This window comes from Aedes aegypti, chromosome 2 (assembly GCF_002204515.2).
Source record: "Aedes aegypti strain LVP_AGWG chromosome 2, AaegL5.0 Primary Assembly, whole genome shotgun sequence".
Classification (NCBI taxonomy): domain Eukaryota; kingdom Metazoa; phylum Arthropoda; class Insecta; order Diptera; family Culicidae; genus Aedes; species Aedes aegypti.
In genome coordinates, this window is record NC_035108.1 from 282,414,322 (window position 1) to 282,432,103 (window position 17,782).

The following is a 17,782-nucleotide window of genomic DNA, read 5'->3' on the forward strand; positions in this document are numbered from 1 at the left end:
ATTCAAAATAAAATTTTGAAAATGATTCTGAGGCTTCCTCCCTGGTATAGTACCAATGAGTTACATAGAATATCCAATGTTGAAACATTGGAACAAATGTCAAATACAATCATTAATAATTTCAGGCAAAAATCGTTACAATCTTCTATTGCCACGATTAATACGTTATATGTTTAGGTTAAGTTAGGTTAAGTATATTAAAAACGTTTTTTTTTTCTCTTATAAGCAGGTGAAATCAACTCACCTGTAAAAAAACTGAACTGCTACGGCAAATGAAATGTAATATATTGTTAACAAAATGTTAATTAAATCTTAAATTTGTTTTACCAAATTAGGATGATAGTGTTGTCTAATAACACAGAACACCTAGATATAAGAAATGAATGTAATGTTTGGAATGATACTAATAAAGAAATTGAAAAAAAAAAAAAAAAAAAAAAAAAAAAAAAAAAACTATATATATAGGGACCTTATTTACTGCTTGGTACTAACGCACGCTATACGATATAGTTACTCTGGTATCAACTTAATAGTTTAGTATATGTATATGTTTATGAACCCTGCTTTCTGTTATACATGTTTGGATATAGTTTCGTAGTATCATCTATCTCGTTTATATTTCAATAGGTTTGTATACCATATGAGCTAACACTGTTGCCCTACTAAATTCTCTTGTTTTTTTTGGCTAGCTATATATCATCTTCTTCGCTTTTTCAATAGCTTTAGGATTTATAGTTACCATCTCTGTTGATCCATACGAGTGGTGATTAGTGTATGCTTAGTCTGACAAGCAGAGAAAGCAACGTTGAGCACACAAAGCTGGACAGAATGCTGAGTTTGGTTCGAGAAGAATCTGTAATAATAAAGTATAGAATGCTATGTTTTAGGGACTGTTCACCTTGGACACCTTGTTTACGATATATTTATTTTTTATTAATGGAATTAATAGACTTTCTGGACATCGTTTAGCTTCTATTATATGGTAAATTGAATTGAATTCTACGGTGTTAGGCAGCATCATTTTATTATGTTACACTAAATTTAGCAATTTTCGACCTCCTCCTACCGTACGTTACGCTTTTTGTGTGAATAATTTCAAATTTGTAACGCTTGAGCCTACTACCCCCTCTCCCTAGAGCGTTACGTAATTTGTGTACGGCGCTTTATGGAAATATAAAAGCCAGCTAAATGCCTTTGGTTCGAGCCATATTATATTTTGAGGAATAAATTTCGAGTACACATATTATCTTTCAATTTAGCGAAATTTGAAAAGCATATCTACTCAGAATTAAATGTTAGCAAAATAGTCATTCATCACTTTGGTAAAACAATTCCCAGCACATCAAAAAAAAAAACTTACCCCTACTGCTTCCGGTGGACCAGTGGATAACATTGGAATCGAATGACTTCTGTTCCGATTTGTCCACCTCGTTCAGGCTGGATGAATATTTAGAATCTGTTCGGAAATGGAACGGAGGAAACGAGAAATTAGAAAAACATAGCAAAGCACTTTCCCAAAACACTGTGCCTACAATGCTCTCGCTGGGAATTCTCTCTCAAGTGTAAATTTAATTCAATTAGGTGCTGATGATGCTGGAAGGATTTAGCAATTGCAAAACGGCAAAAGAGCATCTCCATGCGGGTTTTGTACAATAGGGTGTTTCGAATAACAAAAACATACCATCTCTAATATTTTTCTGGCATTCTTCATGGTGGAAATATAATTCTGTCGAATTTTCAGTCATTTTGGTGTGAATACTCTAATACCTTATTCGACAAGGAAAAATCTGTAAGTCGCACAAAATAGGCCTATCAGTCAATCGTCAATTTTTATGTATTTAACTTTTTTTTCTTGCAATGTGAAGTGTTGAAATTTAATTTGTTATTCATACATATTCTGATAATCCACGAATTGAGAGATTGTAGTCTTTTTGTAATTTGAACCGCCCTATTGTGCAACTCTAATGATAATTCACACGTTGCAGCGAAGCATTCCAGCACACGTTTGTGTTTGTGTGTTTTAAGCACCATTTAAGGATCTACTCTTCGTAAGAGTGCTCTAGATGAGAAGCAGAGTTACACGTTTACTTACTTTTATCCACCACGTGCACGGAGTACGAGTTGGGATGGTGTTGACCACCGTTGTGAGTTCCACCGGGGCCATTACCGGGATGATATAAACCGTAGCTATCATTTCGACCGTTACCGGGCCAAAAGTCGTGAAGCTGCGAGTCAGTTGTTGGTGGACCTGGCGAAGTCGTTGGAGGAGTTGAAGCTGGAAGAAGAACGGAATAGAGAAACTGTGTGAATTATTTGGGAGTATGTTAATAAATAATTGTTTAATATAGCGGTCACAATGATTATTTGTACAGATAATCGTTGCTTCAGAACCAATTTGAAGAATTGTTTTTTTTTATTTATTTTTATTAGTATGATTTTAAACATTACATTCATTTCTTATATCAAGGTGTTGTTATTAGACAACACTATCATCCTAATTTGGTAAAACAAATTTAAGATTTCATAACAATTTGTTAACAACATATTACATTTCATTTGCTGTAGCAGTTCAGATTGTTCACAGGTGTGTTGATTTCACCTGCTTATAAAACAAAAAAACACGTTTTAAATTTACTTAACCTAACTTAAGCTAAATATATATCGCATTGATCGTTGCAATAGAAGATTGTAATGATTTTTGCCTGAAATTATTAATTATGTTATTAGACATTTGTTCCAATTTTTCAACATTGGATGTTCGGATATACTATGTAACTCATTGATACTATACCAGGGAGGAAGCTTCAGAATCATTTTCAAAATTTTATTTTGAATCCCTTGCAGAAATTTCTTCATGGCTAATCCATATTGGTACAGCATACAATATGGCTGGCATAAAATTTGTTTGAATATCAAAAGATCGTTCTTAAGACAAAGTTTTAATTTTATATTCATAAGGGGATAGAGAAATTTAACATATTTATTACATTTGCATTACATTACTTATCTAGCATGAGCCCTAGATACTTAACCCTTTAATACCCAACCCCGCCTTTAGACGGGGTACACTTTGGAATTTTGTGTATTTTTTCGTAGCTCGGAAATCAAAATGATTTTATTTTTAGCTTATACCTTGACTCATAACACGCATATAAGAAAAGTTTTTTTATGACTTTTGAAACTTTTTTGTAAATTTAGAAATTGTTTGAAAAATTTCATTCTTATATAACCTACAAATGCCTGGGCTTCATTTAACGTGTAATATAAAAAATTGTACCTTTTATATTTTTCTACGATTAACATCACAAAAGAAGAGCCTGGTGGTATTAAAATCATTTCAAATCTGTTTTTCCGTTAGTTACACGGAAAATAAAATACGCTTCGAAAAAAAATTAAAAATTTAATATTTTTAAAAATACCGTAACAATTTAAATTTTTTATGATTGCCAAAAATCAACAACTAGAAAAGGCTTCAAGAAAAAATGAAAAAAGCTAGGGATGTTCAAAAATAAAAATTATAAAAATCAAAAACCAAAATTTAAAAATTTGCGAATAAAAATAAATAAATGCCCAAAACGTGTTTAGAACGATTTTAGATAACGAAAAATAATACTTAAATCGAAAATAAAAATTTGGGTATTAGAGGGTTAACTTCATCTGACCAATTTATTGGAACCTCTCTTATTGTGACAACATGTCTACTTGAAGGTTTCAAATAAAGAGCTTTTAGTTTATGTGGGAATATTATTAGTTGAGTTTTGGAAGCATTAGGAGAAATCTTCAATTTTTGCAAGTATGAAGAAAAAATATACAAACTTTTTTGCAATCGACTACAGACGACACGCAGGCTTCGTCCTTTGGCGGAGAGGCCTGTATCATCCGCAAACAAGGATTTTTGACATCCCTGAGGTAACTCAGGTAAGTCAGATGTGAAAATATTGCATTATATTGGTCCCAAAATGCTGCCTTGAGGAACACCAGCTCGTACAGGAAGTCTTTCAGACCTGAAGTGTACGATTTGACAGATATCTTTGAATTATTCTAACAATGTATGTTGGATAATTAAAGTTTTTTTAATTTTACGATCAAACCTTCATGCCAAACACTGTCGACTGCTTTTCCTATGTATAGAAAAGCAAGACCAGTAGAATAGCCTTCAGATTGGTTGGAACGAATCAAATTTGATACACGTAAAAGTTGATGAGTGGTCGAATGTCTATGGCGGAATCCAAACTTTTCATTGGCAAAAATGGAATTTTCGTTGATAAGGACCATGATTATGTTTGAAACGACCTTTTCAAAAAGTTTACTGATGGAGGAAAGCAAACTGATTGAACGATAACTAGAAGCTTCTGCAGGATTTTTGTCTGGTTTTAAAATTGGTACAACTTTAGCATTTTTCCATTTGTCAGGAAAATATGCTTATTGAAAACATTTGTTAGATATATCAACTAAGAATGATAAGCTACTCTCTGGAAGCTTCTTGATGAGGATGTGGAAAATTCCATCATTGCCAGGAGCTTTCATATTTTTGAATTTTTTAATAATAGTTCTCACTTCTTCCAAATCAATCTCTCAGGAATTTTTGAAAACGTTCTCTTGATTCTCTTTTGAAGTCCTGAGTAACTTGATTTTCAATTGGATAGTTGGTCCTAAATTCAAATTGTGCGCGTCTTCAAACTGCATAGCAAGTTTTTAAGCTTTTTTTGCAATTAGTTAGTAACAATTTGTTTTCCTCTTTCAATGCCGGTATTGGCTTCTGAGGTTTTTTCAAAATTTTAGATAATTTCCAAAAGGGCTTAGAGCCAGGGTCCAATTGAAAAAAAAATCTTAATTGTTTAAAACGTTTTTTGATTTCTTTCTGCTAATAATTTTCATAGCAGGATTGCGAGTGCGTTGAAATTGCCTTCTCCTTAAGATTATTGTCAAGGATTCAAACTTTACTTCACATTTTGGAAATGCAATGCTCCTGGCTTCAACAATGGAATTTGTTAAAGTTTCAAGAGCATTGTCAATATCAAGTTTTGTTTGTAAATAAATGTTAACATAAAGATTAGAGTCAATAAATGTTTTATATATGTTCCAGTCGGCTCGAAAATAATTGAATTTGGAGCTGATAGGATTGAGAATCACTTCATGGGATATTTGAAATGTAACAGGGATATGATCAGAATCAAAATCAGCATGAGTAACTAATTGGCTATAGAGGTTACTAGTGTCAATTAAGACCAAATCAATCGTAGATGGGTTTCTAGAAGAGGAAAAACATGTAGAGCTATCAGGGTATTGAATTGAGAAATATCCTGAAGAGCACTCATCAAACAAAATTTTGCCGTTGGAATTACTTTGTGAATTATTGCAGGACCGATGTTTGGCATTTAAGTCACCAATGACAAAAAAATTGACTTATTACGAGTCAATTTTTGCTAGTCAGTTTGGAGCAAATTAACTTGCTGTCAAGAGCATTAAAAAGGCAAACAGGCAGCAATGAAAGTATATTTACCAATCTATGTTTCAACAGACGAAAACAGTTGATGTGTTATATTCCTAAGAATGATTCGGTGAGTGCATCATAAACTCGAAGCGAGAAGTGAAACACCTGGGCGTGATGTTGGACGACCGTTTGAATTTAAACAGTCACGTCGACTACGTCTGCAATAAGGCGACAAAGGTGATATCGGCCTTATCCCGAATTATGCCTAACAATTCTGCGATTACCAGTAGCAAGAGGAGGCTACTGGCGAGCGTGTCAACGTCGATCATCCGGTATGCAGCTCCAGCGTGGTCGGCGGCACTGAAGACAGGGCGAAATCGTGCCCAGTTGAACCGTACGTTTAGGCTGATGGCAATGCGTGTAGCGAGTGCGTATCGAACGATATCATCGCACGCCGTGCACGTAATAGCCGGAATGATTCCTATCTGCCTTCTACTGGAGGAGGATAGCGAGTGCTACAGGGATCGAGCCACAGGGAGAGTCCGGAACAGAGCGAGAGCCAACACGCTTAGTAAATGGCAGCAGCAATGGAACAACGCAGAGAAGGGCAGGTGGACTTACCGACTGATTCCAAACGTGTCGATATGGACCACTAGAGCGCACGGCGAGATTAATTTTCAACTGACGCAATACCTGTCTGGTCATGGCTGCTTTAAGCAGTACTTGCACAGGTTCGGCCACGCAAGGTCACCGTTGTGCCCTGAATGCCGAGACATAGAAGAAACACCAGAGCACGTAGTCTTTACTTGCCCACGGTTTGCACAGCAGCGAAGCGAAATGACTGCCATCGTCAGAGACGACGTGAACGTGGAAAATATCGTCCTAAAGATGTGTAGTAATGAAGATAAGTGGAACGCGGTGAACCGATCTGTTGTTCAGATTATGTCAACACTACAGCGGACATGGCGAGAGGAGCAGCGTCAGATGACGTAGGCAGCCCTGCCGAACGAAGAAGGGCGCCGGACTGTTTTCGACACTCTAAAAAGCGGACGAAGGGAAAGTGATACTGCTCGGTTCCGGGAGATATTCCTTTGCCGGGGAACTCTCCGCCGGAGTAGGCTAGATCCACCGCCGGGGACTAGCTGAGTAGACGCGACGTAGCACCGGTCCCGGGTCGTAGGAGCACCAGTGAACCGGAAGTTAGCCTCCACCGGAATCGCTGGACTGACTCCGGCACCCTACCGGTCGGCCCGTAAAAAATTGAAGAGCAGCAGTAGCAGCAGCAGAAGAAGAATCGGTCTCGGAAGAACTTCCATCGCCGGGGAATTCTTCGTCGGTGTAGGCTAGGTTCACCGCCGGGGACTAGTTGAGTAGACGTGTCATAGCGACGGTTGAGGGTCGTCGGGGCACCAGTGAACCGGAAGCTAGGCTCCACCGGAATCGCTGGACTGACTTCGGCACCCCTCCGGTCGGCTCGTATCGTAGAAGTAGAAGAATCGGTGTCGGGAGAAATTCCACCGCCGGGGAACTCTCCGTCGGTGTAGATTAGGTCCACCGTCGGGGACTGGTCGAGTAGAATACGTCGGAACGCTGGTATTGAATAGTCGGGGCGCCTACGAACCGGAAGTTATGCTCAACCGGAATCGTTGGACCGACCTCGGCATCTTACCAGCTGAACTATGGAAAGGAGATGGTCGCCGTAACCGTAAGAGTGCGGGCTTTGTATGAGCTCAGAGTGGTGCACAAACTGGAGCCGAAGGGCTCAGAATGTTGCATGTAGGTACTAACAAATTGACGGGTCGCCAAAGGGCGAAAATAGGTATTAACAAATTACTAACGAGTGGAGCCGAAGGGCTCAGCATGAGGCACGTCGTTGAACGGTTTTAAAACTGCTAACAGGAGCCGAAGGGCTCAGGAGCCGAAGGGCTCAGCATGTAGAATAACAAATTGAAGTGGTGCGCTCAGCACGTTGTCCTCCCCTTCGAAGTAATACCGGAAGGTAGTTCCGGAGGGTGATGGTGATGGTACTAAACCTAGGAGAGTGTTTTTAGTGGGGAAGGCACTAAGTGGATCCCACACCGCGCCAAAAATTACACTGCATGAGCATGAACATATACAGGCCAGTCTATGAAGATTTTTAAACTCCTAGTTGCATGAAAAAAAAAAAATTCCTAAGAATGATGATTGCAACTCCCTCACATGCCCCATCAATTCGATCATTACGAAGAACAAAATAATTTGGATCTCTTTTGAGTTTGGATCCAGGTTTCAAATACGTTTCAGTAATAACTGCTATATGCATGTTATCAAGTAGCTCTAAGAAAATTCAATAGCTCGTCCTCTTTACCATTCAAAGAACGAGCATTCCAATTTAAAATATTTAAATTATTATTTATTGGATCCATTAGAAAAACGTAATCCAATAACAATTTGATTTGTAAATTTTACACCAACTTGGACTGCTTCAGTCATAGTGGTGGCTCTGAACATTGCATCAATCATTAGATTCAATTGTTCAGTTAGAAAATTAAAATCATAGGCAGACATATCACTTGAAGTGGGTACATTATCTGATGATTTTCCGTTAGAATTTTCGGTAGACGAACAGGCGGAGTATACGTTACCTGTGGCGGCAGGGTTTTTCCTATTTGATTTGAAACAAGTAGAATGAGTACTCGTAGTATGACAAGAGGAGGAGTTCAAATTACCTGCTACGATATCGGCAAAGGATTTTCTTTGGGTAGATACACAAATTGAACGATTCGAACTGCTACCCGGTGGATTAAAATTAGTTTGTGAATGAGCATGATTATGATCTTCCTAATGGGTATGATTCCCAATCAAGCGATCGTTAACTGAAAAATGAGCATTGTTCGATACTCTACCAGGCAAACTGCGGAAACGACCGTTATCGTAACGGATATTATCTTCCATCTCGACGACTCGCCTACGCGAAGGGCATGACCAAAAATTTGATTTATGAATGCCCCCGCAATTGGCGCATATGAACTTATCGGTATCTTCCTTTACTGAACAGACGTCCTTAGCGAGAGAAGAACCTCCACAAATCATGCATTTAGCATCCATGCGGCAATGTTTGGTATTATGACCCCACTTTTAGCACCGACGGCACTGAGTGGGGTTTTGTAAATTTCCTCCAAGTTTCTGGAATTGTTCCCATGTCACACGGACATCAAACATAAGTCTTGCTTTTTCTAAAGCTTTAAAATAATTTATATCACTTTTGTTGAAGTGGACTAAATCATATTTAATAAAGTCCTTTCCGACGAGTCTTGGGATATCCTTTTCATAATGATGACTTGGAGTGGAGAAAATCCATGTTATCAATTTATTCCATTTTTGATCTCTTCAGATGACTCATAGTCACTTGAGAGACCTTTCAAGACGACTTTGAATAAACGTTCAGTTTTGTCATCATAAGTTAAAAAGTGCTTCTTCTCTTCAAGAAATTTGAGAAGAAGTTCACGATCTTTAAGCGTTTCCGGCAAATCGCGTTAGTCTACTTTCTTTGCGATTTGGAAGGAGACCTTAATTTTCCTAATGGAGATCAATACTGCCCATAACTGCATATTTGTAACATTCGACAAAAGTAGGCATTGAGTAAATGGAGTACCAAGTGTGCATTTTATGGCAGTATGGGAGGAAACTAAAATTTCTAAAAATTACCAGAAACTCAAAAGTGCTTATTTGAAGCTGATATTTTGTACAGCTCATATCGCATACTAGGTGAATTGCCAGAAAATGATTCTGATAAATAATTCATTGCTATGACATTACGAGGTTCTTGTATAATCTCAATGTGACTGTTATGCGATTATAATCACCAATGTGACAAAACAACTTGGTATATTTTTCGAATTTTCTAGAACAATCTCACAGATTTCAGTAAGTTAATCGAAAGTTTTTATCATTTGATGACTCTCCACGGTATTAACTCCAATTTGTCAAAAATGTCGAATGTGACTGTTTTGCAGTTATGGGCAGAATATCTCCTGCCTTAATCCTCCAAATTCGGAGCAACAGACCATGATAGGCGGAATTCCTTGTTTCCTCACTTGAATCAAGGAGCCTGGGCTAGAGGCTGCTTCGATTTGATGTTCGGAAAATTTGTCTAAAGCATCGAACTGATTGCTCATTTCGATACAATTATCAACATTATCGATTTCAACCTTGGAAGAAAGTTCGCATTCCGGAGAAACGTACTTTCTTCCATTCTTGCCACGTGTAGTGATAGTTTTAAATCCCCCTTTTTTGGAAGGAAGTTGTGAATTCAGAGATTTACCCTTCTTTTTATTTGTAGTTGAGGTTTTTTTTCCAAGACGATGTCCAAGAAGGATTACCACCACTAGCTTTCGCCAACGGGTCCAATGAAAAATCGAAGGCACGGGTCCAAACAAGGATCGTAAAGGGATCAATAGTAGAAAAAATAGTACTGAAAAGTACTGTTTTAGTAGCACTGAAAAGTACCGTTTTTAATTTTAGCACTGATAAGTACTGTTTTATTGCTTTAGGTAGTTTTTAAATAAACTTCCAAGAGCAGAGAAAATTCGTGTACGCACAGCACAAAGGTACGATGCGCACTGATTTTGTCGCGCATCCTGTTTAACAGACTGAGACCGCTCGAGGAGCCCTTCGTCAGCGAATACCAAGCTGGTTTTTTTCGAGAGCCGTTCGTTAATGGGCCAGATGTTAAGCTTGCGAATGATCCTAGATAATTTCCGGAAGTGTAACTTGCAGACTCACCATCTGTTTATTGATTTCAAGGTGGCGTACGACACAGTGAAAAGAAATAAGCTGTGGCAGATAATGCACTGATTGCTCATATCGATGAAATTATCAACATTACCCAATTTACCCTTGGAAGAAAGCGCATATTCCGAAGAAACGTCCTTTCTACCATTCTTGCCACGTTCAGTGGCAGTTTTAAATCCCTTATTTTTGAAGGAAGTTGTGAATTCAGAGAATTCCTTTTGTTTGTAGTTGCAACCATGTTAAGTGACGTAACAAAAGAAGGCGTGACCTTCTAAGATGTTTTTTCTCAAGACGGTGTTAGCTTTCGCTAACGGGTCCAACGAAAAATCGAAGGCACGGGTGCAAACAAGGATTGAAAAGGGATTAATGGGTATAAAAAAGTTGTGTTGAAAATTACTATTTTATTGCTTTAGGTAGTTTTGAAAAATACCGAGAGAAGAATGAATTTGTGTACACTGACATTTTAAATAATTTAGGTTTAAGGTTATTTTCTAACCTGAAAGATCAAATCCACATATTTGAAATATTTCTAAAACTGAACTGGAAAGCTTGGTGAAAAAAGTTTAAAGATATTTTGCATTTATATACCTTAGAACAGTACTATATTGATATTCTCCGAGATAATACCATTGATACCTTCAATTACACTATATCTATATATATAAAAATTGAGTGGTGTTTGTATGTCACGAAATGGCTGACGAACGGGTCAACGGATTTGTATAATTCTTTCTTCATTTTGTTTGTCAAGGGTTCCGACGTGTTTGTGTGTATTAAAGTTCTAGGATATTCACCGGGAAAGACGGAAAAACGAGAGTGAACGGAACTGCCATTTTCTATGGGACGATTCATAGCGGGTTTTAACAGCCTACTTGATGGCAAGACGAAGTTTGCCGGGACTACTAGTATTTATATAGTTATTTGAACATAGCAAATTATAAATATCAATGTCACTGTTCGCGTCTAGTCTCTCGGTAACAGTAAGGAGACCGAACATTGCCAAAAAAAGGAAATCTAAAGTATGCTCCCTCCAACCCGCAAAACAAGCCCATAAATAAAACAAGATAATCACATTTATAACGCAAATAAATCGAGGTCCTCCTTCTTCCGATTCGCCGGGGGTCAGTTCCACTTCCAGCGGGCAGACAGACGAGCGAAAAATCTCCACGACCGACGACGACGAGGGTCGACATGCCTCGAGGTGAGTTGAAAGAACTCGACTGCGTGGATGGAGGGGCTAGCTACTCTGCGGTCGAGCATTCCGAAATTCTTAGAACATTTCTTCGAGACGGCTTTATAAGTGCTTGTGGGTGGAAGTCGTGAGGAATGGTTGGTCCACATTTCGACGGAGAGGATGGGATTTGGTTCTGTTTGCGGTTCATGACGACGTTTGGTAGAAGATTTTCTGGGACACTTGCTTAACTTTTGATTTATGGCCGTCAGTTTAGTATCAATAAAGAAATGCTTAACATTTTATTGGTTTTATGTATCATTGATAACGGTGGGCTGGGGGATGGACAGTTCCAAAATTGAAGGGGAGTGAATATGTTTTCTTTCTTGTTTCTTACACTACAAAATAGAAAATGTAACGAAATATTGAGTTTATATTCATGTACATATTTGGACCATCGAAACAACGCCAATGGAGCCCCGCCAGCTTCTGATTCTCAAGTAAAATGAATCGCACTGCTAGTAGTTTGCATACTTTTCATCATTTCTAAGCACCGTAATGCTCAGAAGGTATGAAGCTAACAGTTTTTGCCTTTGCTTCAACCAGCAATCAATAAAAAATAGCATTGTTAGCGTCTCCTTACCAGTCGCGGTCTAACGACGACGACGACACGGTACCAGCTTCTCGAACAACGCGTAAACTGCGAAAAAAAGTTTAAATTAAGTCTTCATAATTAATTGATGTCGCTTCAATTGGATTTTCCATTATGGATGAGTATATTTATGGCTTCCCGGTGAGAACGGCGAGAAGTCGTTATTCCAATTTTCCCCACTTGACTAGCTCGAGTTGGCTGGAGTCTGCTTGCTAAACTGGGATCGTCCGCTTGGAAAATGAGACCACAGGCAGTGTCAGTATTCGATGATAGGATGGATAATCAGTCATGCCAGTGGCAGCATTTGTTATATTGCGAGGTTAACTGTCTAGCTTTGTTCGAACTCAATTCGACAATTTTATAAGAACTAATATATGGTTAAAATAAGTGCAACAAATTTATGTGTCATAAGAAATGTGGCCAAGTGTAGGTACTGCTTAGAGCAACCACTTCTCCATGGCGTCTTTTATACCAATCTGACAAATTTGGTATTAGACAATGGGCCCATGTACATTTAGTGGAGCTATCCCATTCTTGCTGCCAAATTCCAAACGTTGCATACTCCTCTGAAACCTTTTTGATTGAAGTATTCGAAATCTTCCTTGGTGATGATCAACCCGGGTAAGATGCTCACTACCGTTTTACAAATCATTCGTTTCGCGCTTGCTACTTTCAAGCACATAATCCTATGCGTGGGTCGTGGGTGGGATTCAAACGAGGATTGTCGAGGATTTTTTCGTAAAATGAAGTTTTCTCGACATCTCAGGGCTTACACGATAGAGTAAGGTGGGGCAAAAGTTCGACCTTAGTGGTATAATCAAAGTTCCCAGGAAAATAATAGCAGTTAAAACAAAACAAATACCATACAGTGAGCCTACAACATATTGGCTATAATTTTGCTGAACAAACTTGTGTCAAAATATTTACCCATTTTTAGTTCTAACAGTTTCAAAATTGATTGTCTTATTCGAACTTTTGCCCCACCGGTGGGGCAAGAGTTCGAATCTAGTGTGGGGCAAAAGTTCGCTGGCTGAAACCCAAAATATCGATCCTTTTATGACAGGCATACTTTACACCAGCCGTAAACTTAAGTTTGCCGAAAAATACACACTAAATTTTCATCAAAAAAATGCCCAAAACCGGGTTAATTGTAATATACTCAAAAATAGCAGTTTTTCGCAAAACTAAGTGGAAATGTGAAATTTTGGTGACAGTTTTCACACGATCAGACAAATATAACTAAATTTGAAGATAATATGTGGATTTTAGGTAATTTGCAAATTTTTCCGTGATTTTATACATGGGTCGAACTTTTGCCCCGCTGATTCGAACTTTTGCCCCACTATGGGCCAAAAATTGTTTCCAAGCATTTATGCAAAATCTAATACACTTCAAAGCAACCTTATGATAGGCCTAGAAACGCCCTTACATAAAATATTGAAAAAGATTTTATCTTCAATTGGTTCCATGCAACGAAAGTTTGACTAAAAATTACAATATTCACGTCGAAAAACAACAAATAGCCATAACTTTTCCAAATCTCAATCGATTTTTTTGATATTTGGATTGAAAGTCTCTTACTTGAATAGCTTTCAAACCACAATGACATTTATAAGATTTGTTTTGAATTGAGCTAGAAATCGTAAAAAGAAACTCTTACCCCACTCGAACTTTTGCCCCACTTTACTCTATACGCAGTGCCGTAGCGTGTGGTTGGCCAGGTTGGCACCCGCCAAGGGCGCTAGCCATTAGGGGGCGCCGAAATGCGTGACATACCTTCTTGGTGAAATTTTGAAAGATACATATTTAAGGACGCTATACCCAAGTAATCATATAGCACTTTAATTCACCTTCCGTGCTAATATACTGCTAACATACCCTAAATTAGCCATATAATAGCTTTGAATAGCTATTGAAATACAGCGGGGATTCGCTGGTTGGAACACGACTGCCTTCCATCTAACGAATCCGACCCGTTAGTTGGAACGACTGACAGCTGGTGAAAATGCTCCAGACTAACGCATTCGTAACGCAAATCGTCACGAAACGCACATATACATACACGTTTGTTTTATATATGGAGATTTCAATGTAGTCGGTAGTCAGACGTCAAAGTTAGTTTGACATCTTCTCCTGACATTCGAGTGCTTTTTAGTTGGAATTTTTTTCAACCAGCGAACATCCAACCATCGAGTCATTCCATGTAGCGGACACACAACGAGCGAATCTCCACTGTATATATTGAAAGCAAGATGCTGAAAAATTGGTAAGGTTATTTAAATCTACTGTGAGAAATATCAGGCTTATCAATATGTTCAATAACAAAAAACTGTCTAATGCTAGAGAAATGATTTGTAGATTACTTCACCCAAAAATCATTATCTAGAAAACACAAAGATTATGGACAACCAATTCGAAATTAAGGTTGAGCAGCTTATCATATAACTTATATATTGGATCAAAACTTTGAAGATACAAATCTTCAGAAATAAGCTACAAACAAAAGCAAAATTTTTATTTTAGCGTTTTGTGCACTAACCGAAAGCATGCAATAAGAAAATTTGGATCGTTAGTTTACTATTTCTTCCGTAAAATGCGTTTTAAACGATGATTTGGGTAAATGTCGGTCATATTTGGATTCTGAGATGAATCGCATTAAAACAGCAGGATTCATATAAACCTAATTTTTACTAGAAAATCTTGGTCATAATTTCCACCTACCTATAGTTACACCAGACATGTTTTAGACAGATTTTTAAGAAAGATTCTTTGTTCTAACTGACATTTATTTCGAAAGGGACACGGAAAACAAAACATACCTAAAATTTGAGTTCAAGCCAAGGGGTGTGACAAAAACATGAAAAAATGTTTTTTAGACTTAAACCAACGAGAAACATTAAAAAATTGAGTAAACATGTGTTTTGGCCTAAACTTAAGCGTTTGGCACTAAAATTGGGACAGGGCTTTAGGACCCTATTGTCTAGCTATTCTTTGACAATATGCAGTACATAGAAATTTCAAAGAAAAAATTTGGTAGCTCCCAGAAACTTCTAGAGATTAATCACTGGCCATATAAACAGGAAATGTTTCAGAAAATGTATTAACCTCCAGGCTATCAGACAGTCCTTTTAAGAATAAAATTTGGTATATTATGTATGACTTCCCGGATAAACCGTACCATTCAGTGAATGGAATAAACCATTCATGTATGTACAATATAACGTATTGGATACAATACAGCGTATTATAATTGAATGTCGAAGCAACGTTATTCTTGTTTGAATAAACAATTCAAAAACAATATAATTTATTATAACAGAACACTGTATTGTTTTTTATTGGATTTATACCTTACAGTTTTGGTCAAATTCCTATTTTCGCATAAAACAACTGTTGCTTTATTTTTGTGTAGCTTGGCTGAAAGAAGTAAACAAAACAAGTTCAGAAAGCAAGAAATGTTTGATGAAAAAAAAATCAAAAAGTAAGTAAGTTTTGTAGAAGTCACTTGAAATTAGCTGTAACGACGAATGCAACCATGATAAATATCTTTACTTCTATAGGAATCAAAATTCTTTTGCTACTGCTGGCATGAATATCCGGTAAGTTGGGGGACAATCCATAAAAAATACAAATTCTATACTTTTCACCACCGGTAGAACCGGTACATCTTTAAAACTACAAAATTGATCATCATTTATGGATAGCAACAGTTGCACCTTAAGCACCGCCAACACATTTTCAATGGGATAGATTTTGGCGCGCTCGAACTGACAAATCCTCCGTTATGGTGAAACTTCTTCCGTCGACGTGATGTTGGACTTTTTTCAAAAACAGTCGAGATAAAAGCTGAGCCGGCAGAGCAATGACAGTTAATTCGTTCAAAACTTCGCTTCGGAAGCCCAACCGACGAACTCCAGATTGGTGCTGCGAAGTCAATATCATGTTTAAACTTAAATTTTAAAATTGGGTCCACAAATGAACCTTGACACTTTTGATCATGTTTGACGTTCGCTTAGTCGACAAAAACACCACATGGCTTTTAGTTTTAGCACTGGGGTTGTTCTTATCTGACATTTCGGAAGGGACACGGAAAACAAAAGTCACCCAAAATTTGAGTTTAAGCCAAGGGGTGTGACAACATCTAAAAAAACATAAAACAATGTTTTTTGGACTTAAACAAAGGGAAAACATTAGAAAATTGAGTAAACATGTGTTGTTGACCTAATCTTCAGCGTTTGGCACTAAAATTGGGACAGGGCTTTAGGACCCTATTGTATTGCCATTTTACAATATACTGTATTGTATTTCCAATATATTTAATCGTACTGTTACAATACATTATATTGTTTTTGTATTGTATTTTTTATCCTGGTTTTCACACAATTTTAACCGATCATTCAATGTTCCTTATCAAAGTTTTAATAAATAGCGTTATCATGATCCTTGAGGATTTATATGAACAATCTTAACAAAGACTTCAAGAATTTCGCAAATAATAGCCAGTATAATGAAAAAACAGAAAAAAACTGAGCTTTAGAGGGGCGCCTAAATGTCGGTTCGCCAAGGGCGCCATGAGGCCACGCTACGGCTCTGTCTATACGATTGCAAAAATGGTCAATAGGCAAAAAATCTCTCAGTTAATAACTGTGGTAGTGCCCATAAGAATAACCTGAGAAACAGTTGGGTCACAGTTGGAACGTAACACCAGAAAAAAAGATTCACCACGCTGCAATACACGCTTATTGACAATTATAATAGAACTGTTAGACACTATCTTCAAAAACGCCGAAATAGCTGTTTGTTTGAAATCTGCATCTGTAGGTTAAAAATTCGTTTAAGCTGAAATTTAATCGATTGGTCACCACCAGCTAGTGACCAATCGATTAAGTTTTCAGCTCAAACGAGTGTTCGGTTCTCAAGATTTGTGCTCTTGAAAATTTAAGGATTGGCTTCGATTCATCTCCACCTTAAGGGGGCAGGATCCGTTATTGATTTCGGATTTTCCAAAAGCAGTTTTTTCATTCAAAATCAAGAAAATTTACAACAAAAAGTGTTCCCTGTATTTTATTCTCCAACCAAAAGACAGTGAACACATTTTCATCGAATAATTTTTAGTTTTGAACAAAAAAAAACTGCTTTTGAAGTTTTGATGATGACGATGATTACGATGACGGAGCGTTGAACGTTAATTGCTCAATTGGTGTACTGCCCATAAAAGCATAACTGTCTCCATATGGATTTTCGAACCAACACCTTTTATCGTCGCAACATTCATATCAAGGTATATTGAAGAAAGGTACAGCAATCTAAGCAGTCAGAGGATGCGGGGATGTAGGGGTGGAAAATGACAGCTAGTTTGTTGAAGTCATTTTTTCCTCTAGTTCCATAGGATTGTTTATTATTGGTTCATCACGACCATAGTGAGAACGAAAACTCAAAGCATTTGCAAGTAAATTCTTTGATAGTATTATCTTAAATAAAGGTATATCAAGGTATCTAGTTTAGAGTTGCTTTCATCCAGGGGACCAGCCAAAAGAACAGCATGAGCAAATGAAGGCTTTTACCCGTAGACACACGGCAAAGGTCTGTCGATAGAAAGAGGAAGATCGCCGAAATTTATGGCCAACGTTCTGACGGTGTGGTTCGCGCGACAATTGAAAATCCAAATCTGGAAGCGTTCCAAAGAATTTTAAACTGAAAACAGAACTGACGTTTTCGAAAACAAATTAAATTGAGGGGAAACACTTTTTTT

The 17,782-nt window shown here is 37.5% G+C and overlaps 1 protein-coding gene across 1 annotated transcript in view; it reads right to left on the bottom strand.

The window, feature by feature from the left end:
- Positions 1 to 441: 441 nt before the first annotated feature.
- Positions 442 to 17,782, bottom strand: part of LOC5565766 (lachesin) — a 290,625-nt gene continuing 273,284 nt past the window's right edge. Inside the window, exons 9-11 of the mRNA XM_001650097.2 lie at positions 2,093 to 2,275; positions 1,361 to 1,456; positions 442 to 853 (exon numbers count right to left, since the gene is read on the bottom strand). Coding sequence (XP_001650147.2) covers positions 768 to 853; positions 1,361 to 1,456; positions 2,093 to 2,275 — 365 coding nt within the window. The 3' untranslated portion in view covers positions 442 to 767. The remainder of the gene's footprint in view (positions 854 to 1,360; positions 1,457 to 2,092; positions 2,276 to 17,782) is intronic.